This window comes from Poecilia latipinna, unplaced genomic scaffold (genome assembly GCF_001443285.1).
Source record: "Poecilia latipinna isolate Pla-1442-1.1 unplaced genomic scaffold, P_latipinna-1.0 Scaffold1959, whole genome shotgun sequence".
Taxonomy (NCBI): Eukaryota; Metazoa; Chordata; class Actinopteri; order Cyprinodontiformes; family Poeciliidae; genus Poecilia; species Poecilia latipinna.
This window is the reverse complement of record NW_015114575.1, coordinates 66,026-93,209: the sequence shown is the minus strand read 5'-3', so window position 1 is coordinate 93,209 and position 27,184 is coordinate 66,026. Positions and strand designations below refer to the sequence as shown.

General features: G+C 39.1%; 1 protein-coding gene and 1 long non-coding RNA gene across 3 annotated transcripts in view; both read left to right on the top strand.

The window, feature by feature from the left end:
- The first annotated feature begins 235 nt into the window (after positions 1-235).
- Positions 236-3,923, top strand: LOC106935407 (uncharacterized). Its single transcript, XR_001421895.1, has 4 exons — positions 236-291; positions 1,186-1,261; positions 1,375-1,409; positions 3,518-3,923. It is a non-coding gene; the product is annotated as an uncharacterized LOC106935407 (long non-coding RNA).
- Positions 3,924-18,885: 14,962 nt separating this feature from the next.
- The window catches only part of gcn1 (GCN1 activator of EIF2AK4), a 43,495-nt gene continuing 35,196 nt past the window's right edge, over positions 18,886-27,184 (top strand). Inside the window, exons 1-17 of one of the 2 annotated variants that reach the window (XM_015015839.1) lie at positions 18,886-18,989; positions 20,439-20,541; positions 20,643-20,706; positions 20,819-20,950; positions 21,584-21,692; positions 21,781-21,879; positions 22,257-22,391; positions 22,477-22,654; positions 23,699-23,773; positions 23,883-24,011; positions 24,099-24,149; positions 25,126-25,224; positions 25,867-26,040; positions 26,117-26,269; positions 26,340-26,432; positions 26,523-26,598; positions 26,977-27,136. In XM_015015839.1, coding sequence (XP_014871325.1) covers positions 18,909-18,989; positions 20,439-20,541; positions 20,643-20,706; positions 20,819-20,950; positions 21,584-21,692; positions 21,781-21,879; positions 22,257-22,391; positions 22,477-22,654; positions 23,699-23,773; positions 23,883-24,011; positions 24,099-24,149; positions 25,126-25,224; positions 25,867-26,040; positions 26,117-26,269; positions 26,340-26,432; positions 26,523-26,598; positions 26,977-27,136 — 1,911 coding nt within the window. In that variant the 5' untranslated portion in view covers positions 18,886-18,908. Of the gene's footprint in view, positions 18,990-20,438; positions 20,542-20,642; positions 20,707-20,818; positions 20,951-21,583; positions 21,693-21,780; positions 21,880-22,253; positions 22,392-22,476; positions 22,655-23,698; positions 23,774-23,882; positions 24,012-24,098; positions 24,150-25,125; positions 25,225-25,866; positions 26,041-26,116; positions 26,270-26,339; positions 26,433-26,522; positions 26,599-26,976; positions 27,137-27,184 lie in introns of both variants that reach the window. The other variant, XM_015015838.1, reaches the window with a different exon arrangement.

Genomic DNA, 27,184 nt, shown 5'->3' with positions numbered 1-27,184 from the left:
ACATCTATTAGAGAATATTGAATTTCCTGATGAATCTCCCAATGAGCTAAATGACTTCGTAAACGAGATGCTGAGAGATTCAAGCATCCTTGATCCCGAAGCCATGGAAGTGACAGACTTGTGTGTGGAAACTCTGTCAGAGAAAAGGGAAAGCAAAGATCCTGAACCAGTGGAGGAGTCTCTGAAGAAACATCTTCAGTGTGGAAAGCGATGTGACTCACTTTGAGCCTCAAGAAGCAACAAAAACTGAAGAGAAGCAAGAAAACCTCTAAAACAAGCAACTAGTAAAAAGTGTAAGGTAAGTTCTGAACCGTTTCAAGACCTCAAAACACATCTCATGTTTTAGATTAAAAAAATGGGCGGCATCTTCACAAAAAAGAGATTTTAGTTCTTAACCAAGCTCCTCTTTCTGTGGGAGTTTCTTTGTTCTTCTCGTGTTAGTGGGGGTTTCCTCTGGGTGCTCCGGTTCCACTAGATTTTCAAAAACCATGTAAATTAGGGTGACTGACCAATCTAAATTGTCCTCAACAAATGTAGTATTAATTTCTAGAAAATTTTTATTTGTGAACAGTTTAAATCGGAGAAACAAACAAAAGAAAGAGTAATTTGTGATGAGAAAAGCAAGATGATTGTTTTAGAGGACAGGTCCTGATGGTTCAGAACTGGTTCATGTCTGTCCTGAACCATTTCCAAAACCTCAAAATACATCTCAGATTTTGGACCAAAGAAAATGTTTAGCACGGTGATGCAGTGGTTAGTGCTGCATCTTCACAGAAAAGAGATCTTAGTTCTTAACCAAGTGCCTCTTTCTGTGGGAGTTTGTTTGTTCTCCCAGTGTTAGTGGGGGTTTTCTCTGGGTGCTCCGATTCCCCCCAAAATTCCTAAATCTTGTAAATTGGGGTTATTGACCAATGTAAATTGTCCTCAAAAAAGGTAATTTCTGGAAAAGTTGAATTTGCAAACCATTTGGATTGGAGAAACATAAAAAGAGTAATATCCAGTGAGAGTTGAACTCTCCAGAGGCCCTTTGTCAACCTTTGCTGTTTGTAACTTCAAACAGCATGAAATTACAATAAAAATAGGAACCCCTAACAAAAAGAACATTTATTGATTCAGTTCAGTTGTGTATTAGTGCTATACATGTTCAGCTTTCTGCCACATTATGTTGTGTTTTGTTCCTTGGAGGCTGAACTGAGGACCAGGGCCTACACAAACGCTGACCATGGAAAGAAAACAGGCTCAGGACTGAAAGACGCATGAAGTATGAAAACATTAACACCAGGCTCTTGAACTTTTGTTAAATAAACACCTCACCAGCTGTAATTGCTTAAATGTTAGTTTTTAAGATATTCCTGTTTGTTCATGTACCTCTAGACACAGAAGATGGCCTCCTGGACTCATTCTGGGAGGTATTACTTACAGTACACTAGAAGTTCCTACTGCTGGGGCCACAACCACAGCAAAGACATTTTTAACACACCTTACTGGATTCAGAAATATCTCACTGTGAACTACTGTTAAGAGATGAAAAATTATTGAACTTTAAAAACCTTTTGACTCGTTAAATCCTCTCTTATGCCCGGGTTCAGAAAAATGCTGTGCGCAAGGACTGAGATCACGCAGAGATAACAGCGTCACAATAATCAGCATTTATTCAAGACAGATGCAAACTATCACCAGACAAACATCACAAAACATCAGAAACCTCAGAGCACAAAAAACACATGAATTTACCTGAGAGAGAAAAAGACAAAAGATGGAAACAACAAACAAAAAGCAAAGACGTCTTTGGAGAAGTTGCAAGAGCAAAATCTGATTTGTTACTTCAGTGTAGAAAGTTTTATAGTAAAGGCGTATTCTTATCTTTAATTTATTCAAATAAGGCGTATCTTTGCTCATCCAACCAGGAGCTATCTCTGACCCTCTCTCAAGCCAGAAACTCCTGCTGTGTTTACGGCCTTTCACAGATGAGTGTGAACAGCTCCAACTTCTACTGTTTTGTTTTCCCACACAGACAAAAGGCAGTTCAAACGATCCTAGCAAACCATCTGCTGTAACTACAGGTAACATAAAGGTCAAACAGTCAGAATACATTGCTGATTTCAAAACCACAATTAGGCCATTTGAATCAAGACATGTTAAGTTTTAAAACTAGCTTATTTTAAATTTATTTTCTCAACCCTACAAAGTCCATGTGGTCCACATCAAGTCAGGTCTTGGGTTGTTTTGGGGTTTGATTCTAATCTCATTATTATTACTATGTGTTCCTTAGTCTGTTTCTTTGATTTGTTATGCTCATTGTATCAAGTTATCTGTCAGTATTAGATTCATTTTCCTAGTTACCCAGTTTCTGTGCTCTCTCTCACTCCATCCCATTTTCTTTCTCTCTCCTCTCACACCTGCAATCCGTTTCCAATCAGCCATTTGTTCAGTATATCTACAACTTTTTTCAGCCACAACTGTGGTTGATTTTTAGATATTTGGTGAAGTTGATGGGTGGTTAACATCGGTGGGTAACATTGTCTTCACATGTAAGTTTTGGTCAATCACCCAAAATTAAGGAAATTGGGACCTATTTGTTGGTGCTAAGTTTTAGAGATTTAGAAAATTTCAACTGAACTAAACTAAAGTCTATAGTGAAATATTTTAGTTTGAGTAACCTACAACTTATTAGTCCATAGGTGCTGTTTAAATTTAGTCTGTATTTATGTATGTATGGGGTGAGAGGTGGGGTACACCCTGGACAGGTTGCCAGTTTGTTACAATACAACACAGAGATACAGGACGAACAACCATCTACACACACACACTCACGCCTCAGGACATAGACCAGTTAACCGTAACGTCATATTTTTAGATTGTAGGAGGAAGTCAGTGGATGTGAAACACAAACTCCTGTAATTTCTCCCCCTGTTTATGATCAGGCATGTAGATGAATACCTCTGCTGTTTGTTAATTCTCCACAAGGTGGAGACAGCAATCAGTTCTCTGATTTGTGAAGAACTAATTCTTTCGCATGCCTCTCATTAGCTCTTGTTGACAAATACACATTGAAACACTGTTTTTTATTTTTATGTGTTTCATTGACATTTTTAATCAACTTTCAACAAAGCAACAGAATAAAATATTTTTTTCATTTTGGGGGGATGTTGCTGTGTAGTTGTTAGAATTTTTAAAAAAAAATTATGTTCAGTTTTTGCAGCCAAATGGAGTCACTGCAGTTTGAACCCTAAATGTGAAAGAATGCAACATGAATAAACAAGTGGGTATGAAGGAAATTAGAGTCAGCTGGTGAGGCTGGCTGCCAGAATGGCTGCGTGGCTCACACAAACTTACTCTTGAGGCTAAGTGGAACTAGAAGCTTCTTCAGAACACAGATTTATTGTATTTTAGCTTTAATAATCGACCCAGAGCTTTATGAAGAAACAGGCATACGAGATGTGCTTTATTCTCGTCTTTAGGCATAGATAGAAATGATCAAACTGTTTAAATATTTTTCTGTTCTTTTTTTTTTTAGTCGAGGTAGTTCTGATCAAACCTCATGCAGAACGTGCAGCAACACGCTCACCTCTCCCGTTTTGGCTCAACAATATAGTGACTCAGTTTGCATGGAAACAGCGAGCGGATTTACGAGAATTTGTTCCCATGACAAAGATGCCTGACAACTTTTCAGAGCCGCGGCCTCTGAGTAACAAAAAGCTTATTTGTTCCTGATGGGAAATCGGCCCTCGCTCCCACTGCCAGGCTGAGTCCACCAGCAATGAGCAGCAGTGAGGACGGAGGAGGGGTCGGCATGCTAAACGCAACCTTTGTGTGAGTGCAGCTTTTCCCAGAACATGTCCAGTCTGCACTGATGAAGTCTCATAGAGGACTTAAATCAGTAGCTGGCTGCTCATTCTGACATGGTTTAAAGTGTAATACAATGAAGTTGCTCTTGTGGTTTGTGCCAGCAGTGACAGTTTATGATATGGGCTGTTGTCCAGGGCGGCATCAAAAGAGATAGAGCACCCAAGAGCTAGAAAATAAAATATATCTTTATCTCATTTTTTTTCTTTTTTTTTGTTTTGCACCGTGTAGTTAGAAAACAGCACACTTAATTTTTATCATTTATATATATATATATATATATATATATATTGCATCAAGTTAATATGACGTTAAAGTATTTTGTGCACACCTGTAAACTTTGACCAAATTCTGTTTGAGGACTAAATAAAATAAGTCAATGGAAAAACCACTGAAACACCTTAAAAATTACCTAAATAATAAAAAGTATCAATATTGTTATTGGTAGTGCAATCAGCCATACGGCCCTGTATTTATTTGGTATCGGGTCGACACCAAAATATACAGAATCGTACACCTCTATTCAACATATCAACTGGCTGAAGTTTTTCAGCACAGAAAAAGAATCTGATTACAATTTTAGAATCACCAAACATAAAAATTATTCAAAATCTATCCTAACAAACTGAGGTTATAATTACTTCTGGATGTAAAAATCTTTCAGCAAAGGGGCAGAGAGAGAATTTCATACCCAAGTAGCTGGATGTTTGTAGTCAGACCTCTCTTGACTGGTGGATGGGAACCAAGACATGATGGGGTTTGGTGGCGGTAAAAAATAATCCCGTCACCAGAAAAGTAGAGACTCTTGAACAAAATCTTGAGAGTGAAGTTCAAATTCGAGGGCTGACCTCTGGCTCCAGTGAAACTCTTTGGTCAGTCTGGGGATCGTCTTCCAAAATCCTGCAAATAAAAGTCTAACACGATCTCTGCTCCCAATCTTTCTTCCGAGAAACTCAAACCAAATTCTTCTCTGCTCGTCGTTCTATAATTCCAGGGTTGCATAATGACGATTGGCGGACATAACTTCCTCAATTTGCACCTTACAAGGTTTTGGGCCGATGTTTTGCAATTCTACGTGCCTTTCTTTGCTGAAAAATACCTTCAAGTCTGTATTTCTGTTTCAGTTCAGTACTTTTTTCTTTTTTCTTCCCCAATGCCTTGATTAGCCTCCTTTAACGATCCTTACTTTATTGCATATACATCTGATTTAAATACACACAAAATCACATCGCCACCATGTATTATACTGTTTACTTTGTTAATAGTTATAAGAATAACACTGCAGCCATAAACCACATTTTTCCACCTGATCATTGTCTGCAATGTGTTTCTTAAAATCAACAATGAGTTGCACATGATTCTTTAAAGGTTTGTCACATGATTTAAAAAAATATTCTTTATTGCAAATATTAAACTTCCCCTTATCTCTGACTTTTGCTTTGATTTCCTCTCCTGTAGCTTCCTTTGTCTGTTCCTATAATTGTTCCTGTTCAGCGTTAAAGGACGCAACATTTAACCAGCATAACGACAGACTGGTCTTTAATGGGATTTGTTTTGCGTCATCTACTCAGGGCTGTTGAACCCGGCACCTTTTGCTTTCACTGAGCAAACAAACTAGGGGATTTTGATCTTTTGACAAATTTGACTCAAAACAGGAAGTGTTGTCTTTCTATGTGTGAGAAGAAAACGTGTGTTACCCCACTTCCTTTTTCTCAAAAATATGTTGTCAAAATTTAAGTTTTAGATCTAACATTTGGTAGTTTAGAAAAGTGGAAAATCATTAATTTCTTTCATTAACACAATTGTAAATGAATCATACATTTTATTCCGAAGAAATAAAAATGCTATTTCATTCTGTATGGATCACTGTATAGGATGAGATGAAAAGGAAATATTTTTCCATATCCCAGATGCTCTGGGATTTTTCCTTGCCTGGCTGCTCTGTTGTGTCAGTCTATAAATCTGCTCCTCTTCAGGCTGACTGCATTAAAGAATCTGGTTCCTTCTTGACCTGACGGTCTCCTCTGGTTGTGGTAAACATTAGCATCTTCTCTGGTTGTGGATTCTGCTTTTGCTTGCGTTTAGATTCGTGTTCCTGGATCTGAGATTTTTCGGGAATCCCCCTCTCAAACCGGATTCCTGGTTTTCCTCCATTCCGAACCTTTACGTGTTCCTCTCCTGTACACGTCCTGGAAAATGTATGATAAACACAACATCCCATTCACCACTCATCCTGGATTAATCAGAACCTCTAAACAGGAAAAAAAAAAAAAAACAAGAGTCAAAACATTCAATTCAGAAATTATCTTGGAACTTCATTTATTTTTCTCTTCCTCTTTGATTGTTAGTTTGAACAGACTAATTACAAATCAGGTAATCAGGTAATGTTTCACTTACAAAGAATCTGCATGTTGGTCATAAATATTTGTCTGCTGCTGCACCTAATGGTAAATCATTTGCTTTTTAGAAGAGTCATTTGTGTGAATGATCCTGTTAGTGATGTTGAACTCCTGTTATTGTGAACACATTTATATGCTTGGCTTATTGAACCAAGAAAAACAGTCAGTCATCTTCATCTTGTGTAATATGAACGTTTATGTCATAGTGTTTTGTACATTCAAGCAGAAGCAGTAGCTCTGATGTGGGAAGCTTGTCATGTTTTGTTATTTCTACTCTTTGAAGTGTTCGATTTTTAAGTCCTGCTGTGAGTGACATATAGCAGAGTTGTGTTGTGTGCTCCTAATTAAAAAAAATCTCGCTTTTCAAAATGTACACAGACTATTGAGCAAGCAATATTAAATTCTATACACTGACCGCTAATGCAGAGCATTTCTATTTTTGACTTCCATGTAAACAAAAAACATGCCATAGAAAAGATTTATGTGCAGCTCTGTTACATTAGTTTCCTGTTGTTTTTGTCTTGGGAGGAACATTTTCATCACAGAAGCTTTAATTAAAAGAATGACAAAGGAAAAAAAATACTTGGTGACATTTAGTGTGGAAAAAATTAACTGCACAGAATTAAATATGATCTGAGATGAAGGTTTAAGATGATTTTGAAAAAAAAAAAAAAAAAAAAACAAAACAAGAGGAGCACCACAGAGTTAAAACGGACTCGGTGACAGTCCCAGTGGGGCTATCAGATGAATGTTTCTCACTGGGCGGACTTACAATTCTCTTATTCAGAACGTGCATGGCCTGTATGTGTGGACAACACCCTAAAATGACCCAGTTTTGAGCTGCAAGTCTCTGAAGGCTGCCTGAGCAAGATAACTTCGCGACATGTTTGGGCCATGAAGACGGGGACGGTGTGCCATACAATGAGCCGCAGGACAGCTTTGAGGTTTGGTGCTCCAGCTGCATGAAGGAGATAAAGGGGAAAAAACTGCATCCAGCTGCTTCTGCTGATGGAGGCATAGAGGTTTCAGTTCTTTCTGGGGAGGAGTTTCAGGGTGGTGGTGCTTTTATGACATCACATGTTCAGTGACTACAGATGTTAACTCATCTAGTGACTTCGTTGTAACAGCAGACATCCATCCACACTGAGCAAAAGTCTGTTTCAATAGTTTAAAACATGTTCTGATGTTTTCACTCCAATTTTGACACACACCATGTTCCTTATGTTATTTATGAAACAACACTTGTCAGGCACCAGTCACTGGCTGGAAACACAGGCACAAAATGCCACAATCAAGTAACTATGTTAACTCCAGTTTTTATAAAAGTATATATCAAATGTGACTTACATTAAAAATTGTATTTCATAATTTAACTCCTTGAAATTGGGCCTCTGTCTCTTTAAGAAGCTCCTGCGCATATTCTGAAATGCCGCCTTCAGGAAGTCATCACAACATGGCTCCTCTATTAACCCTTTATTAAGGGTTAAGGGTTAATAGATAAAGGGTTATGCTACGCAGCATCTCAGCGTTTCACTGAGAAGTAGCTCCTATAATGAACTCAGCTGATGTTCAGTTCCACCAGGTGTTTGCTAATTGCTGCTGGTTAGTCTGAAGGAGCTGATCGGGGAAGTCTTGGGGTAGAGGAGCTGTGTAAGGCAGAATCTCAGTGGCTTGAAAACTGCAGCTTGGAGGAGGTGCTTCATCCTCTAAGCCCCAAAGCATTTTGCACAGCTGAATGGTTGCCAAGGGAGATTCAAGGATTTTTCAATCATACATGAAAGAATCAAGGCAACACTCCAGGAATGTGTTTGATAACGGAGTAACATTACAGCATGATGTAAAGCTAAAAAAAAAGTTGATTTTACATAATACTGTCCCTTTTAAATGTTTTTTTTTTGTTTGTTGTTTTTTGTTTTAAGTATTTAAAATAATTATTACAGGGGTTTTTTTTGTTGTTGTTTTTTGTTTTTAAAAGAAAAAAAACCCAATTAGGTTTGTATCATTTTTCTGCAAGCACTGCAGAATTGTCTGTAGAAAAGCTCAGATTATTGTCCTAGGCAGTGTTGAAAACTTTCTGCTCTACCACATACAGACGATGACATCACAAGCTAAAGAATAGCCTTTGAGACTCTTCAATCTGAAGGAAAAATCCAAAAAGTAAAAGATAACTGGAATATCTTTATAAAACACTTAACCTGTTGTTCACAGGTTGTCATTCACAATAGGACCCAAATTTGGGTCCTCTCGTGAATGACAGGTTAATAAAAAAAGCCACTGATCTTTAATTTTTTTTTTTTTTTTTTTAATCAGATTATATTGCTCAAGTAAAATTTCTTGAACTGGTTCAGTTTCTACTATGTCAGGGTTTCTCAACCTTTGCTCTTCCACGTGACTCTGTGCACCAGGTAAAGGAGGATTTGACATTTTTCACACAAAGGCACCAACATGCTGTTGGACCAGATCTAGGGAAGTATGCAGGTGCTTCTGTGTTTTTCGAAAATAAAACTGTTCTTAAACCCCCACTTGTCAACACCACAAAAATTAGTACACATACTAACTGATTGCTCAGCACCTCAATACCACTGGACCAAAAACCTGTTGCTAGTCCAGGAGCCAATGGTTGGAGATCTTTGTAAAATATAGTCTAAATAACAATGTTATATTGTGGATAATTACTTAGTTTCATTATTAATATATATTTCATCAGTGTATTCTGTGATGTATTAACTTATGTATTTTTAATTGCAGTCTTGCTCTTATTTTGTCACCTAATTTTAATTGCTTGTAGTGTCATATATGTTAAAATGTTCTCATTAGAATACATGTTCCAGGATACATTTATGTTGTGTTACTTTGAGATAAACTCTGTTAATGTTTCACATCTCATCTATTATGTTAATAATGTGCTGTTAATGCCTTTCAAACCGCAGCAAAACCGATATGTTTTTACAGAACTGACTGTGTCGGGGTGTGTATCTTTGCTTTGCTGTAATTTGAGATGGCAGCGACTGAAAGGCTATTTAAGTTCATCGCTTGAGTTCATATAGAAGAAGAGACAGAGGAGGACGAGAGAGATCCGAAAATTCCTCTAAGTGGCAAATTTCCGGGAATGCCGTGAACGCCTCAGGACAGCAGAGACGTCAAGCGGCAGCTGAGAGAATCGAAAGTTTTGACTGGGGGGAAACAGTCACACTTTGCTGAAAGCGAACGAAGAAAAAACAGAGTAAACCACGATTCGGGGCGTTTCTTTTATTTTTCTTTCTTTTTTTCATTTCACTCGTTGCTCCAAACCCCAGGACGAGTATGCTGCGTTTCCTGTTTTTATGAATTTAACTTTAGTCGACCTTTAAATGCTCGGGACGCAGTAACAGCTCTGACTCCAACACAGCCTGCCAACAACAGACATGGTAAGTGAATGCCTACCTAAGGTTGGGTAGCTTGGCTAAAGGAAAAACAGCTTGGATTTACCAAGGAGATAAGACTGAAAGGAAAATTTATTTTTTATAAAATGCTTTTTAGAATGTCTTCCAACGCTTTCTATGCGGTGGGCATAGCTCTTAAAGTAGTGTGGGCTGGTGATAGAAACAAGACTCGGTGAAGTCAGCTGAGTCTATTTCTTCATCTATCTCCACATTAAAATGCAATAACCCGATTTGTTACAATGGAAAGCTGCATCATATGTCAGTGTGTGGATTTGAGCTTATGTCAGACATCACAAGAGGCATGATAAACTATCTGGTGGTAGCATAGCGTCTCCTTTATGCGATTGTGATATGGGTTCTGACTATGGTTTCCACACTGTTTTTTTTTTTAATGGTACTCAGAAGAATTTTTATCTAAATTATTAAGAATTGATTTAGAGCAGCAGCAGTCTAGAATTTTAAACCTTAAAGCAAAAATGATTTTTGCTTCATTGGAAACGTCTTGAAAGAGTGGTACTGTGATCAATTTTTTTTTTTTTGAGAACTCCAACAGACAACAGTGAGGCAGGAAAAAGTGCTGATGCTGTGTTTCATTAACTTCTAAAGTTGGAACTTGAATGTGAGAAGAAATCAAATTACTCTGAACTTTTCAGTTCGACGCAACTTGGCACCACATAACCTCAGCCGGTTGTGGCTATATCTAGTTAGCTCCTAATATACCTTTGCTAGTTAGGTATCTAGCTATATGTGTCGAAAATTAAGCCTGTAAAATTTCTTAAATCAATTTAAAAGCAATAAGTTGACCTGAAATACCTTACTCACAGGTTACTTTAATAATCAGCAGGATATTTTTTGCTTAATTTTGTTCATATTGGATTAGTTTCTGTTACTAATCACCACTATTATATGCTATATTCTGCTTGTATCACCTTAAGTAGTTACATGACAGTGCAGTGGCACTGCATACATTCTGACTTTGGTTTTTCTTACCAAACCAATGCCCCTTTCTGATCGCTAAGTAATGAAATTTGATTAAAAGCATGAAAATCAAGAGGGAACGACAAGGAAAAAAGAAGCCGTCACCCATCCTGTGTGACGGCTATGACTCCATCCTTAAAACACAAAGTTAAAACTGGTTCTGCCAGTTATGAGGAAGGGAGTGAGGGAAGGAAGGTCTGGGCAGCAGTTCCTGTGTTAAGAACGATTGAGCATTAAACACGCTATTGTTTGTCACGTCTCGATGATAAGAGATAGAAGCAGATAAACATCTCTCAGCAGCAGATTCTGATGAGAAGCACATTTGTCTGGTTTAACTGGATTCTTCGGCCAGATGAGAGGCTAGAAATGGAGCATGTTGATTAAAACGAGAGTCACAACGAAGCACAGCGAGATGCTGAGTGTGTCAGTGTGCTTCTCTGACTGCTGGTTTCCTCTTCCTGTTACCTTGTCAGATTGTGCCTTCCTGTCACGGCTCAGAGGGCAAATGTGAAGGAGAAAGCAGGCAGGAAACAAATAACTCTGAGGTGAAACCTCTTGTTGAAATATCCTGCTTCGGCCCTGATCTTGTTTCTTCTAGATCGCTCTGTTGATCGGATGCATTCTTCATCAGCCTGGTAGTCTGTCTTTATTTTAGCTTCATAGCTGATAACTTCTTGTTTGAATTCTTTAAGGCTTTCTTGTCTGTTGGGAAAAAGTATTTCGAATGAAAAATGTTTTCAAGAGGTTTTTAAAGTACTTAGAAACTTCTGGAATTTCAAGTTGATCTATACCCCTACTCTAAAACTCAGACAGTGGTGAACAATTCCTGAATATTAACCAATGGTTTGAATATTGATGGACTGGAAAACTTTAGGTACTACAGACAATTGCACATCTTCCTAAGTAGCTGTGTTCTTCTTTTCAGTTCATGATACTTTGTGTAGATCTTAAACAACATAAATGTTCAAATCTGTTTTTGGAAACATATGCGACACAGCAAAATGTGAGAAAAGGAAAGGGTGTGAGTCCTTTCACAGCAGATCTGAGTGACTTCCAGCCATGATGTCAAATCCTTTGTTTACCCCAAAACATAAGGAACGTCATGGCTTGTTTATAACCTCAATCCTACCACAAACACCCATTATCACTGTCGCACCAACCTAAAAGCTGTTCTAAATGACATTAAATTCCCATCTGTCTCTACAATCCAGGAGGAAGGGAAGAGCCGCCTGCAGCAGACGCAGGAGGAGGTGGAGCAGGTGAAGGACATCATGCTGGACAACATGAAAAAAGCTGACGAGCGATCCGGCAAACTGAACGACCTGGAGCAGCAGGCCGAGGATCTGCTCGAGAAGGTATCGCTGCTGGAGGCGCTGTCAAAGTGGAAAACCCATCATGGCTGCCACACCATCGTTTGGGCCGCTTATGAATGTTTCTTTTTCTCAGAAGTAAATTCGTCATGGGAGTAATTAATGTGCAATATCGATGTCTATAAATATGTCGTAGGTGGAGCTGGGGTGGAAAACAAATGTACAATTTACATCCTGACTGTGTAAAAACGGTGCTATGTTTAGAAAGGTATTTCCTATTGTTTGCTAAGATGAATGAAGCAGGCTGGTCTCCCTGGGTATGGCGCAGAGATTCCAGGACGTGCCACGAGGCCATCCTACGTCCGGGGGTCGATGGGCAGGTCACATCATTCCCACGTTGCCCTGCTGCTCCTGTGTTACTGGACACTCTAGGTTTGAACAGCCAGAACAGCAAAACGGCAGAAAGAAAGCAGAAGACAGAAATTTAAGCTTAAAAAAAATGTACGACTGTGGTTCACGCTGCTGGAGACTTGTAAAAGTGATCACACCCTTTCAGTATATTCAGCCCCTTTACTCTGCTACCCTGTACCAGACTTTAGAAAGGCCTTATAGGGACAGGAGCCCAGGGAACTGGACAATATGGAGCTTCAACATAATAACATGTAGACCTTTGAGATCTCAAGATATAAAGGGCATTAGAAATAAAATATATCTATTGTTGTTAGTATTAATATTATTTGCATTGGGACATTTTAAACCTACCATGCATCAGTTCATGCCCACATATATAGAAGAATAATAATAATACTTTCTTTAGTCCCCCAGTGGAGAAATTGATATTTCAGTACAGCCCCATCCAAAGGAACCCAAAAAACAACCATAAGACATGAGTAGACGGGTGACTGAGGCTGCAGCCATGGGAGGCGCTGCCCCTTCAGGGATGAGTTTAAAGAAGTAAGTGACTGTTGAAAAAGAACTTGAAGAAGTTTTGTTTGCAGTTGGAAACTCTGCAGACAACCCTAAACCTCAGCCTCCAGACCAGCGTCACCATCAAACCGGGTGGTTTCAGCATCATGATGTGGAAATTTTTTTTTTTCTTCAGCAGAGGCAGGAAAGCTTATCAGAGTTGATACATGGAGTTAAATAAAAGGCAACCATGAAATGAAACCTTTTATAGCAGGGGTCACCAACTCCAGTCCTCGAGGGTTACCATCCTGTAACTTTTAGATGCGTCTCTGCTCAAACACACCTGGATCAAATAAACTGCTCATTTCCAGCCTATTGCAGAGAGGAATGAATGCTGGTGAGGGAACTCAGACATTTTGGAGCAGAGGTGAATCTAAAAGTTGCAGGATGGTAGCCCTTGAGGACTGGAGTTGGTGACCCCTGTTTTATAGGCTGCAGTGGACTTTAGACGGGTTGAGATTCACCTTCTAGCAGAACAATGATCCTAAATATACTCTGAGAGCTACTGTGGGATAGTTAAGATTAAAGCATGTTCATGTGTTAGACTGGCCCAGTCAAAGTAAAACTAAATCCTTTTGTAGGCAGCTTTTTAAATAGCTGTACACGCATGCTCTCGGTCGGGGTATTTGGCAGATACATGTACCAATCACTTGCAGCTGAACTTGCAATGAAAGGCGGTTCTACAAAGACTCAGGAAGGCTAAACCTATCTGATTTTTATCTGTAAATTTTGAAAAATATGATTCATTTTTCTTCTCCTTTTCAATTCTACCCTCACTTAAAACCCCAACTAAATGTCAAAGTAATGTAACTGGAAGTTTCTGGGGTATGAATACTTTTGCAAGGCGGTGTGATATTTGGTTTCCAACAAACTGCTGAAGCAAATCTTAAGAAACTTTAGGTTTTACAGTTTGTTGTCTCTCTGTGGTTCTGTTTGATCTGACTCTCTGTTGATGTTCAGACATGTCTCAGATACGTACTATCTGTTTATGATAGGAGCTGATCTTTGTCCCCACGGAAACCATAAATCTCCATGGGGCCAAATTCTTTTTCACAGCGCTGTACTAAACATCTTTATCTGTCCTCTCTCAAACATAGCGCAAAACAAATAATGCTTTATAAAAGGCTCTCTCAACCTCTCAGACATGTATGGGCAAATCTAGAATAAAATCAGCACACAGTATAAATGAAGACAAAGATAGAGCTCCTGATGTTGGGTGCATGGGCCTCAAAGGAGAGCAGTTATCCAGCAGCTGTCTCTACAAAGTGTCAGTCGAGGCTGATTTTATGCTGGAGAACTTTCCTATCCTTGTTTGTCCGTTCCTGACCCACGTGATGTGACAGTGTGCCTCTTGAATATAAATAAATCCCCACGGTGATCACATCTGCTTTTTCATCCCGCTGGAAAAATGCTCAACTGTGTGCACTGCTGTGCTTTGTGGGAACATCATGTCTGTGTTATTGACCTCAGTGGTGTGAGCATGCGTTAGTACGAAGTTTATTGGCTACTAAAGGCACAAAATGCCTGAAAAACATTTCTGCTCATGGAGTTCTTTTTCTTTTCTTTTCTTTTTTTTCAGACTAACAGCCATGCCTCAATCCTAGTCAGTGTGTCGTAATGGCTGTAGGCAGGGATTGTGATGTAGAAAGAAGTATTTGAAAATGAAGACGAGCACACTCACTTATGATCTTGGAAGCAGATTAGCAATGCAAACAATTAATAGATTAAGGATTTATTATATTAAAATTAGTCCATCCAGCACAGGGTGCTGCTGGAGATCCTTAAATGGAATCAATTGACACAGAAACAAAGATGGCCGGGCCACAGCAGAACGAGAAAGAGAACCGGTCCGAACAGTCTCGGGTGGGGCATGAAAATTGCACTTTGTGTGTTTCTGTTTAGAAATATAAACACCCAACGAGCTCATTAACTTATCACCGTGCTGCATGATGAAGAATCATCAACTTCTCATTCGAAAATTATTAATGTGCTGCGAATACTAGAATGTGATGACAGAAAGCTAGGGTTCATAACAGAGAAAACTCATGTCATAATGAAAAAAAAAAAAAGAAAAAACATGATTCCAATAAGCGAAATTAATTTTGAGGACTGTGGTGAGTTAGCACTTCATGACCATACTTCTGTATGAACATCTGCTTACGATACGTTATTCTCTTCCCCTTTTTTTTTTTTATTCAACAACTTAAGAGATGTGTTCTTTTTGGATATAACAAAACAGAAACCTAAGTTTGTCATGTGAGAAAATAATTTTATGTTTATTCAGTCAGTACTTAATACAGCTGACACAAAAATGTTAAAATGTAATGTGTTTTTTTTTTTTATTCATCATAATTTTTGCCCTTTATGTCATGGAAAGACGGTGGGCCCAAGAAAACTCTGGTTTTTAAGAAAATCCCCACTTATCAATTAATTGTAAGTTTATAAATAAGCTGAATCAACTTTAGATGATCTCATTCGATAACTTGCATCCTTGTAACAAATATTAAGGAGCACCAAATAATGGAACATATTTCAACATGTGTTTTTCTGTTTGTGTTTTTTTTTTCCAGGGTAAAGTTTTTGAAAAAAAAGCCGGCAAGTTGAAGCAGCAGAAAAAAATGTCCAACAAGAAGATGAAAATCATCTTCATCAGCATCGGTGTGGTGGCAGGACTTGTTGTCTTGGGACTTATCATCTTTGCCATTGCAGGATAGCATAAAAAGCAAAAGCTTCCTAACAGCTGAAAGAGGAAAATAAATGAGCTGAAGGACAGTTGATCCTGGACAGCAAAGATCCTGGAGACGACAAGCTGTATGTGCGAGACTCTCCTGCAAGATGTGAGGTTATTATGCTAAAAAATATTTATGGAAATATGTTTCCCAGTCTTCCCTCTATCACATCTTCTATTGATATGGTGCAGCTTATTGCTCTCTTCGATTTTCATTTCAAATAAAACTCTTCTTAACCTCCAAATAAAGGAAAAAGCAGTTTACATTTGGATTAAAAACTTTCAAGATGTTTTCCACATGTCTTCTCTGCAAAATCTCATTTTCATAATGATCTGTTAAGGTTGCACCACCTATTCATCTGTAAACATCATCCTCCACCTCCTGTTGCTGGAATCATTTTAAGAAGGATGCCAGAAGACAGAATATGCCATAATTTGTGCATGTTTTGTTATTTTATTTTATTTATTCTTTGGTTTTATTGTATTACATTTTCAATCGTAAAAATAATAGCAAAGTTTTTACAATTGCGCCACATTTGCATGTAATAAAAAATCATGTATTGCAAAACAGATCGACTTTAAAACGTGGATAAACAGCATCCCCTGGTGGTTAATATATTTACTGCAAGTCATGATCATAACTTTTTTTGCGTCATGCAAACATTATACTAATCTCTGTACGCAATATTAGCCTAATGAAGAAATATTGTACATCAAAATGCAATAAAAAGTTAAAATCTGTAAGTCAGAGATTTCAGCCAAACAGGAAATTACAAGTTGTGCCAGAGAGACGGTGCTGCAGAGAGGGTTGAAGTGACTGTCTTGGAGATTAAATATTTTTATAATGTTGTGCCTGCGAAGTTAATATGTGTTTTTACCCATACATGCAATTTATAACCTTCACTTGTCATGAAGCTAACGGCAAACAATGGATGACGTTTTTGTTGTTGTTGAAACAATGTCATGGTTGACAAGGGTAGCCATGTTTTCCAACTTTAATCTATTAAAGTTCTGTTTTCTACATTTTTCCTGACAGTAACTCATATTTGCTATCATGCCAGTTCAGTGCTACTTATAGTACCATTAACCATGATTCAGTGTCTAAAATATACAAAATCTTTGAGTTTTTAATGTACTTTATGAGCAGATACATCTCTTTGAATAGTTTTTTCAATTTGTTCTAAACAGAAGTGGGCAAAAATTACTCACTTAATACTATGCTATTTTTGATGGCCAAAAACATTAATAGGTGGATTCTTAAGTATAACAAGGTTTTCACCAGTCTTCTGCTGTCCAGTCCGTACATCTGCTCTAGATTTGCTGATATTTGTGTTTTGTCTTAAAAGTAGCTTCAGTACAGCCACAAAAGTCTTCTCCCTAAACTGTGTGACAAACTCTTTGTTGAGTAAGCATAGCATTGGCGGCAGTTGCTTCAAGAAGAGACAGGACTCTCTTTACTGTCCTTTTGACCTTCTCTGCAACCAAAGAAGTCCTTGACCTGTAAAGTTGATCTTCTAACTTAAATGTTCTTGCAACAATTTCTTCAGATGTGCCTTAATTATGATGCAACTTTTCCTTGGAGGTAACCAGCGCTAGCACAAGAAGACAATACTTTCAAACAAATCTGTTGATTGTTGGTAGGGCAGTGATTCTTGAGAATAGGGACAAAACAGGTCCTATGGATAAAGCACAAAATTTGAATAAAATATACACAAAATATAATTTTTTTCAAATATCTGACTAAACTAACCTGGGTCATGTGAGCACAACAATGTATATTTTTCTGGTGTTTGCTGAATATTTTTTATTTTAAACATTCTAGTCGGTGGATGATGCCTGTAAAATCCCTTGTCCCGGAGCAGAACTCAATACATTATAATATTTTAAAACAATTACAGAAATACTAAAATTATATATTATGACAATTGAGTATAAGCAGTCATATAAATAATTATAAAAGTATCAATAAATTGAATTAAAAATAATTTTTAGATATTTTCCAACTCCGTTGAAATTTGTCCCTAGTTTTTGTTAACACCGTCAGAAATGAAAAGAATGTAAAAAAAAAAAAATCAGGCATTATTGGGGGGCACCAGAACTTCTGAGGACCCCATGATGTCGTATTTTCTCGTCCTTTGCTAAGAGGGCTAGTTAGCTCTGGTTAGCTTATGTTATTCTTTAGTTTTTTCTTCTGTTTTATTCCGAAGTTGCTCGTCACATCCATAATGTGTCAACTCCATAACTGACAGTTTACAAAACTTTGATGAAATTTTGTGAAAATAAATGCTTAATTTTAGTAAACTGTAAAGATTTCATGGACCTGACAAGCTACAATATGACCTCCTTCAGAATAACATCATATAAATTGAGGTAGTTTGGCATTTCGTCAACTCCGTCAGATGTCAACTCCATCAGAGTTTTTGTGACTCTTTCAGTGAAATTGTTGTCAAATCTCACTTAAATGTGCAATGAATTCATTTTAATGTATTTTACATAAATTGCATTACTTCACATGTATTTCATTTTACTCACTAGTTTGTCACCACCTTCAGTTGTGTCAACTCCGTCAGATGGACTTTTTTGTTATTTTTTGTTTTAAATAATATTTCTTTTGTTTCTTGAGAAACATTTGTATGTAAAATGAGTAAAGATATCACTAATAGGGTATTTTAAAAATGATTTTATATTTATTTTTGTCAGATGGTGATGACAAAGTTCTGGGTCAGGTCAATTAAAATTGTAATTTTTAAAAAGAATAGTGAAAGGAAGTTTGACCTATATCAATTATCAAGCCCGAGTCAGCTCTGTTCCTAGCCAGTTTCTAGAGATTTATCGTCCAGTCTGACCATCCCGACCAGCTAAATCACTGATGCAGTGCTACTCACTCAAGACATCTGCGGTGATCAGGTTACACAATCATAAACAACAATGTAGAAACAAATGTTTTGTTTGCGTGCAGACACTTTTCTTATTTAGAGTGTGATTTGTGTGAGCAGACTGCTAGACTGAGAAACAGAAGGAAGGTTTGAATCTCATTTATTCCAGACCAGGGAGAGTTGGCATTCTTTGTGCAGTTAACTAAATAGATCTGATCAGAACTAACTCACTGTGGATTATCAACACAGTCTAAAACTGAAACTTCAGCATTTGCAAATCACATTTCTGTCACAGTAAAAACTTTTGGTGGGGAAGGAGAAAGGGGGTCCAACTGTAGTATGACCTCCCCACCAAAAAAAAAGTCTCCTAGCGGAAAAAGGGGATGGTTGGCAGTTTTGACCCGGAAGCGATATCAACAAGTCCTTCCTGCAACAAGACCGGCGTTATGGCAGCGGACACGCAGGTTTGTGTGGTTGAATATTTAAATACAGCCTAAAAGCTTTGTGGCCGCTCACTAAGTTCAAGGGAAAACAAGATTTTAACAAACCGAGTTGGTTTTGACTGAACGCTTCGGCCCGTTCAGTCATTTATGGAGGAACGTTGGGAGAAGTTAGCAGCGGCTAACTAGCAGGCTGTTAGCCGAGCGCTACGTGTAGCTTCAGTAATGTGACTGCTGCTGCCAGCATGACTGCTGTCTGATCACAGCTGTGGCCCGCTAACACACCTGCTTTTCTAAACTACCTTATCAGAGCGAAAACTCGCTGTTTTTATCCTCAACGGATAAAACTCCTAAAAGTGGACAGTAAAGAAAGGAATGCCTACAGTCAGTGACGCCCCCCTATCAGAACTACCAACGGGCATTTTAACAAGTTCAGCAAATGCTGAGGTACACACACAGAGTCAACATGGGAGTTTGGTATCAAACCTGTGACTTTTTTTTTCCTGAAGGAAACATTTAGAAATATTCGACTCAGGAGAAGAATCATGTTTCTCAGCAAGCTAAATGCTTAAAATTACAAAATGTTGTCACAGTGCTTGTGCTTTGATTTAAAATGTTCCCGAATTCCCTGTTGATTCATCAAAATACAAACATTTAGAAATGAAAAGTGACTTTATCATTTTGACTTTATTCCTGATTTTATTTATTTGATTTGATTCCCAAGATTTAAATAAAAAGTCAGTCAGAGATTGGAATATTGGAACAACAGGACAAAGCATATCCTATAAAGTGGCCTCTAGACTCTCAGCATTTTTTATGTAAACATTAAGCCACATCATGCACTTTTTTTCATTTCTATCAAATAATGGTTGAATACTTGATGTCCCAATTGGGTTTATTGTGTAATCCATTAATTCTTTTTGCATTCAGAGCTAATATCCCTTATCAGTAAACTGAACTTCATTCATCGGCACATTATCACCATAATAAATTTTTCCCCACGATACAATTCAAACTGTAAAAATTTGTTATGCACCCTGCTTTAAGCTGCAGTATGTAACTTTTATAAAAATTTATTGTTTTTTTGTTTTCTTTTTTAAATATTTTCTTAAAACTTTCAATATATCATTGACAGTGTGGTATGATACACACAATCTATGAAAAAAGTTAAACTCTGCTACATTACATATCATGGCCAACAATGGCAGCAGATAAACTGCCTTCCTTTAGCAGTGTGTTGTTTCTCTGCCATTAACCCATTTAGCAGTGCGTCCACAAGGATGATTGACAGTGCTAAGACCGTCCTTCTGGCTCTGATTGTTTGTTTTTGACTGGTGCATTTCTTCAGATGGCATTAGTAACACTGAGCGAATGTGGAGGAGTTTGATCTTTTCACAGATATCTGTCTCATATTGTACTGTCATGACATGGTGATATGTAAATTCTTAATTCTCGACGTGATTCTCCCTCCAGGTTTCGGATACCCTTAAGAAATTTGCTGTAAAAGTGACCACAGCCAGCGTTAAGGAGCGCAAGCAGATATACGGCGATCTGAAACAGTGCCTGAAGGGTAAAGGTGAGGACGTTTGTGTTGTTTTGTCATCTGTTTTGTTTCAAGCTGGTTCAGAACGAGCCTCCGTCAGGAAAAAATACCCTATGTTTATTGTTCTGTTGTAGAGTTACCAGAGCCTGCTGTCAAAGGACTGTGCAAGCTCTTCTGCCTCACCCCACACAGATATCGGTAGGCTTGTGTTGTCACCCAAAACTTTACTTTTATTATTTTTATTTTTATTATTTTTGTGATGCTGTTTACTCTGTAGGGTTTGTATCTTATTTCCTCCTGTGTTGTTCAGAGATGCTGCGTCACGCAGAGAGCTGCTGTCCGTCATCGGCCAGCTGGCTGAGAGTCAGCCTGACGTCCTGGTGGCCGGGCTCCTCCAGGGCCTCCTCAGCTGCGGAGTCATCAGCAAAAATGGGGAGCCAAGGTTGGAGCCTCAAACTCGTCCTTCTTTATAGCTCATCTCTTACTGTTGCAGGGCCTGTTTATGTCCCTTTAAGTTCTGCCACGTTTGTAACAGAAATTTATTTTTGAGTTGAGCAGCAGACATGGGTAAATGTAACTTGAGCATAAATACATTAATCAAAATCTTAAATTATGTCGTGGCAGGACTATTTAATCCCGTATTTGTAGTTTTCTGTCAGACAAAAGTCATGCACAGACATCTTCACTCTGCTCTGCGATTTGAGTCGAGTTGTTAACTAGCTGCTAATATACACATGCTAGCTAGCTTTTTTGCTACGTAGCTTTTTTGCTAGCTTTCTGTAGCAATGGGGAAGAGAAAATTTATGGCTCACTTCTGTTGCGACCTGCCTCGTTTTTCCATTGAAGGAGATTTTGCCCCACATCATCATGCTTCTTTTTAAAGTCAAACAGATTTTACTTCCAAGAAGTCAGGTTACAACAGTTAAATAATTAACAGAACACAAATTTTTTTCATACATTTTTCTTTTTTTGCTAAGTTGAGATAAAATTAATCTGAGCAACGAACACATGCCGATGTTGAAATTTTTGCCGTTGCTGCTCATCGTTCTCATTCTGGGCCTGGTTGTGTTTGCAGTAAAAGCAGCGGCTCTGCTGCCTTCATCGGCCTGTCCTGGACCTGCCTGTTAATCCCTAAAGTGTTTTCAGCTCCCGAGAAAAGAGAAGGACCCATCTGGAAGAAAATGGTCAGAGGTGTTTTTTTGTGAAAGAAACTAAGTGAATGTGCTAAATGATGTTGTACCTGACCAGGAAACCTGCTGTCATTTGCTAAAGGTGGAGGTTCAGAGCCTGCTGATGGCTGAGGTGGTCGGTGGAGCCAAAACCACAGCCAAGAAATCGAGCCTCAAGAGTCTGTATCACCTCTGGAGAGAAGTGAGTGAGCTTTCTTTTCTTCATACATTTCTGTTTAGCTGAAGTTGTTAAATATACGTGGGTAGGGCAAAGGTCACAACGTGAGAGATCTGATTGAGACATTTTTGGTACTTTTTAATATTTTTTTAAATCCAAGTTATGTCTCTAAATACACATTAACATAAATCCAACATGTTAGGGATTCACTCTTAAGATGTGGCTGCCCGCAGCATGCCTGATTATTTTAGAACCCACTGGTGGAATTTACCAGTGGCTGAAAGACTTACAGCAGCAGCTGTTGTGTAAGACATAAGTTGTGGTTGCTGATCTCCATCTGTGATCCTACTACCAGCGTACCAACCAGAGGAATGTTGGACTGATTGTTTTGTCTCCAGCAGAAGCCTGGACTGGTTGAGCACTACATCAGCACCCTGCTGACCCTGGAGCCGAGCCCCACAGTGCTGCCCCTGCTGGGGGTGTGCCTGGACTTCTGCAGCGCTCAGAAGGACAAAGCTACAATAGAGAAACACAAGGTGGGATCGTTGAGCCGTGACCTGTAGCTTCTCGCATGATTCCAGTCTTTAAAATAAACAGCCAGCCGTCTCCCGTGTTCTACAGAGCGCGCTGTTGGACCTCTACGTAAAATTGGTCCTGATGAGCAAAACCAAACCGCAGCAACACGTTCTGGACAAGAGCAGCTCCTTGTTGCGCCACGTCACCCACTCCGAGTTCAAGGAGCTGCTGCTGCCCGCCCTGCAGAAGACCATGCTGCGCAGTCCAGAGAACGCCATGCAGAGTGAGGCCTCACTGTGAAAACGAGATCAGAAATCTAATCGATTTCTGCTCTTGTTTCTAGTGAAGATATCTCAGTGCACTTGAAATAAGACAAAACTAACTTACAGCTAACTTTTCAACAAGAAATAGAAGTTTGTTTTAAGTTAATAATTTCTTAATACTGATGAAATAGTAATAGTTCCTCTGGCCGATTATTTCATTTGGGGCGACTGGCTCTGTGGGTAGAGTAGTTGTCTTGTTATCTGAAGGTTGTAGGTTCAATTCCAGCTTCCTCCTGCCACATGTCAATGTGCCCCTGAGCAAGTCATCACCATGTTTATATTGTATATATTTCTTACATTGTTTGCACTGTTTTGGAGCTAGCTTTAATCTCATTGTACATGTGAATGCTGACAAACAATACATTCAAACTCTTAAGATATTTCTCCAGTGTTATAAGCAAAGTAATCTGCCAGCGGAACTAATATTTTTTTTATCAATATTAAAGGGGCAGCATTCTGTAAAATCCACTTTTTTGAGCTTTACATCATGTTATAATGTTATTCACTCATCAAAAACATTCCTGGAGTGTTGCTTTGATTCTATTATTCATGTCTGAGAAATCCTTTGATCTCCCGTGGCAACCATTCAGCTGTGCAAGACACCTGGGTGGACTGAGCTTAGTAACTCCCCCACTCAACTCCTTAAGACTAGCCTGCAGCAATTAGCAAACACCTGGTGGAAGGCGTGAAATTATGAAGTGACATTTCTTTGATATAGAGGATTTTTATAACAACTGAATGTTATTAAAAGATAACACTTGATTGTCACTATATACCTGGAAAGCACATAATATAGCCCCTTTAAGGAATTATTGACTTAAAACAACCTCCTATATATTGCTCCAAAGTTACTTGTGAGTTAGTTTTGTCTTATTTCCAGAGCACCAAGATATTTACACTAGAAACTTGACCAAAAATACTTAAGATGTAGCATCTTTGCAGTACTTCAATCATACTGTAGAAAACCGGTACGGTCACTAATGAAGCTGTTCGTGTCTCCTCAGCCGTATCCTGCCTGCTATCTGCTGTTACTCTAGATCTGAGTCAGTATGCCATGGATATTGGAAAGGCCATAGCAAGTAAGACTCTAGCGTGAAACAATTTTATCACACAGAGAGTAAAAATAAAGCATCTGGTGAGTGAAACCTGTTGATTAGGGTTGATTTAGTGTCTCGTCTCGTGTTTTAGGCCAGCTGAAGGCGAACAACGCCCAGCTGATGGAGGAAGCTGTGAAAGCCATGCAGAACCTGGCACAGCAGTGCAGCGACGCCTCCGCAGTGCAGGACATCGTCACTCACCTTTTCAAGATCCTTGGAGGTCAGCATTTTATTTCCTGCTCAGTTTGGGATAATTTACTAACTTGTTTGGCTTTTTGGGGATAATATGTTCATTTTGTGGCTGCAGGGTCTGAAGGAAAGCTCACCGTCGTTGCCCAGAAAATGAGCGTGTTGTCAGGTGAGAAACTTTAAGTGTGCATTTGTTTGAAATAAGATGCAACAATATTTGTGTTTCTGACGATGTTTTTTATTGAGCATTTTGACATGTGGCATTGGAGAAGGTTGATGGAAACGGCAAAATTCAAAATGACGAATGTTTTACGCTCTCTGAAAATTTCAAAGTCCAAACCTCCAGGGGAGGATGCTAGGTTTCAACCTCTACATCTTTTTTATTACAGCAACAAGTAAAGCCAGCATGTGATGAAATCACACTTTTTGTGTTACCTGGTTGATTTGCTCCAAACCAGTAAATAGAAATATGCCTAATTCACTTTTCTTGTTAGTTTTGCAACATTTTAAAAGTTAGCTCAAATTTTGTATGACATATGAGGATAAAATCGTACGACGCATCAAATTTTGCCAATAAGACTTTGGTACTATTGAACAGATGACTGAGTTTATTTAGATGAAAGCACCAAACAAACTGAGTTGCTAGTGTCAGATTTTGCTAACTTTATTGAAACTTTTTTCTCAATAAAACAATTTTTTTTTTCTAATAATTTTAGTACCTTCTGGTAAAGTTGAGTCAAAAATTCTCGCAGCCTGGCCTTAATATCCGCCGTCGGACTTGCAGAAGGGACAACTGAAATAAGAGACACTTCTTCAAAAATATTTTCTGTCATTTGTAATTTCTTTTTTAGAGAAGAAAGCAAGAGAAATAAGAAATCGATTAAATTCAAATCTGGTATGAAAAACTCAGATTTTAACCTCTAATCTACTTAAAATAAATCTATCATAAGCTTCATTTACTTTAAAGGTTTTTGTTTGAGGTCTTGGCTGCAAGTGGTGATTCTGTTAAAAACATTCCCCAACATTAGATTATATTCCTACTGACTAACTAAATGTACTCCAGTTAAAGGTTCATGCTGGGTTTATTTTGGGTCTTTTTCTGTCCAAGTGTGTAAATGAGAGCAGACTTGGTTGTTGTCTCCTAGGGATCTCCAGCTGCAGCCACCATGCCGTGTCAGGAACCTCCAGCCAGACTCTGAGCTCCGCTGTCACTGTGATGTTTATCCCTTACCTACAACAGGAAGGTATGGCTGCTGTTGGTCTCCTCTGGGTCAGGTACCTGAGTGAAGCTGCCCCCCCCACCTTCTTCAAGTCAGACAAAATTGGTGTCAATCGTTTGTGCTGCAAAATTTTTTGTTTGTGCTGCTTTGGCTTTGAAGATATTAATGAAAGTTAAGGTCTTGAATAGTCAACCAGCGCCCCACTTTTACTAAATCAAAATGACGTTTAAACTTTCATTAATATCTTCAAAGCCAAAGCAGCACAAACAAAAAAAATTTTGCTGCACAAACGTAGTCAAATTAACACCAATTTTGTCTGATTTGAAGGTGTGTGTGTGTGTGTGTGTGGGTGCACGTGCGTGTGTGTGTGTGTGTGTGTGTGTGTGTGGGTGCGCGTGCATGTGTGTGTGTGTGTGTGTGTGTGTGTGTGTGTGTGGGGTGGGTTGGGGAGCTGGTAGACTTTTCATGACCAATGGAAACATTTCTTAATATCTTTAAAATGATGGTGGCACAAAGTGTCAAAAGTTTGCTCCACAAACTTTTGACACCAATTTTGTTTGACTTGAAGAAGGTGGGTGGGGGGGGAACTTCATTCGTGTGTGTCAGGTCAGTGGTGTGTTTTGTCGGTGGAATCTGGAAGCGGGTGTCCCTGTGTGTGTCGTTCAGTTCATGAAGGCACCCTGGTGCACGCCGTGTCTGTGCTGTGTCAGTGGAGCCGCCGCCTCACCGTGGAGGTTCCCTCCGCTCTGCTGGACTGGTTTAAGAAAGCGTTCACCCTGAAGACCTCCACCTCTGCCGTCCGCCATGCCTACCTCCAGACCATGCTGGGGGCCTTTAAAGGTACATCCCGCTCAGGTCGGATGCGCTCGCCGTCCCCTGGTGTTTTCTCATAGTGTTTTGTCGCCCTGGCTCTCAGGTGACACTCTGGCCCAGTCCTCAGACCTCACCCCGCTCCTCCTCCAAGCGGTGGAGAAAGTAGCGGCGCAGAACTCCCAGCATGCCCTGCTCGCGGAGGGCGTGGCGGCTTCGGTTCTGTTGAGTCGACTCGCTCTGCTCGAGACACAAGCAGGTGAGGCTCGGTTTCTGTCGCGGCGCTTCGATACGGGGTTTAAACTGATGGAGGCTTCTTCTGTTCACAGAGGCCAAATTCAGCAGCTTCTGGAGCCTGGTCTTGGATGAGAAGAAACCATTATTCACCACAGAGAAGTTTCTCTCTCAGAGCAGCGAAGACAGTAAGAACAATGAAGTGTGCAGCATTTGAAATGCGTGAAATAATCAGGACTGATTAAAATGACTCATTTGATTTTCCTCTGCGTCTGCAGCTCTGCTCACAGTGCTGCAGCTCTGTGAGAGGCTGTTTCTGGACCACGCCCACCGGCTCAACGCCAGCAAATCACAGTGAGTCTGTCTGTCTGTCTGCACACACTTATAGTCATCATGGCTTTGATTGTCAAACTTCACTGCCTGGACAAAAAATAAAGTTTCCTTCAAAAAAAAGTAAAAACATAACAAAAAAGACATATCACACTAATATTTAATTGGAAAACCGGAATTCTCTTCTGAATTCTGTAGAATATCAAAAAAGGATTGATTTCATGATTGGGGATACAGAAAACCTATAAGGGACTGCAGATGTAAATTAGCTTATGCTATAATCTGGTACGACACATCAAAAGGTGACATTTATGTTTGAGTTGTCTTTTTTTTAACTAAGTTTATCATTGAAAACAGTTTGATTCTGGTCACGTGACCGGTCGACGTCTCTCTGCTCTGCAGGATGTATCATCACGCCACAGTTGCGGTGCTGCTGTCTCGGAGCTGGCGAGTGAGGAAGAGGGCGCAGCAGACCGTCAGGAAGCTGCTCTCCTCTCTGGGTGGGTTCAGTCTGGCCCACGGCATTCTGGGAGAACTGCGGGTCGTCATCAACAAACACAAAGTAAGAAGCTCGTTTTCCTCTGCATCCACTAAGAGAAAGTATCAAAAC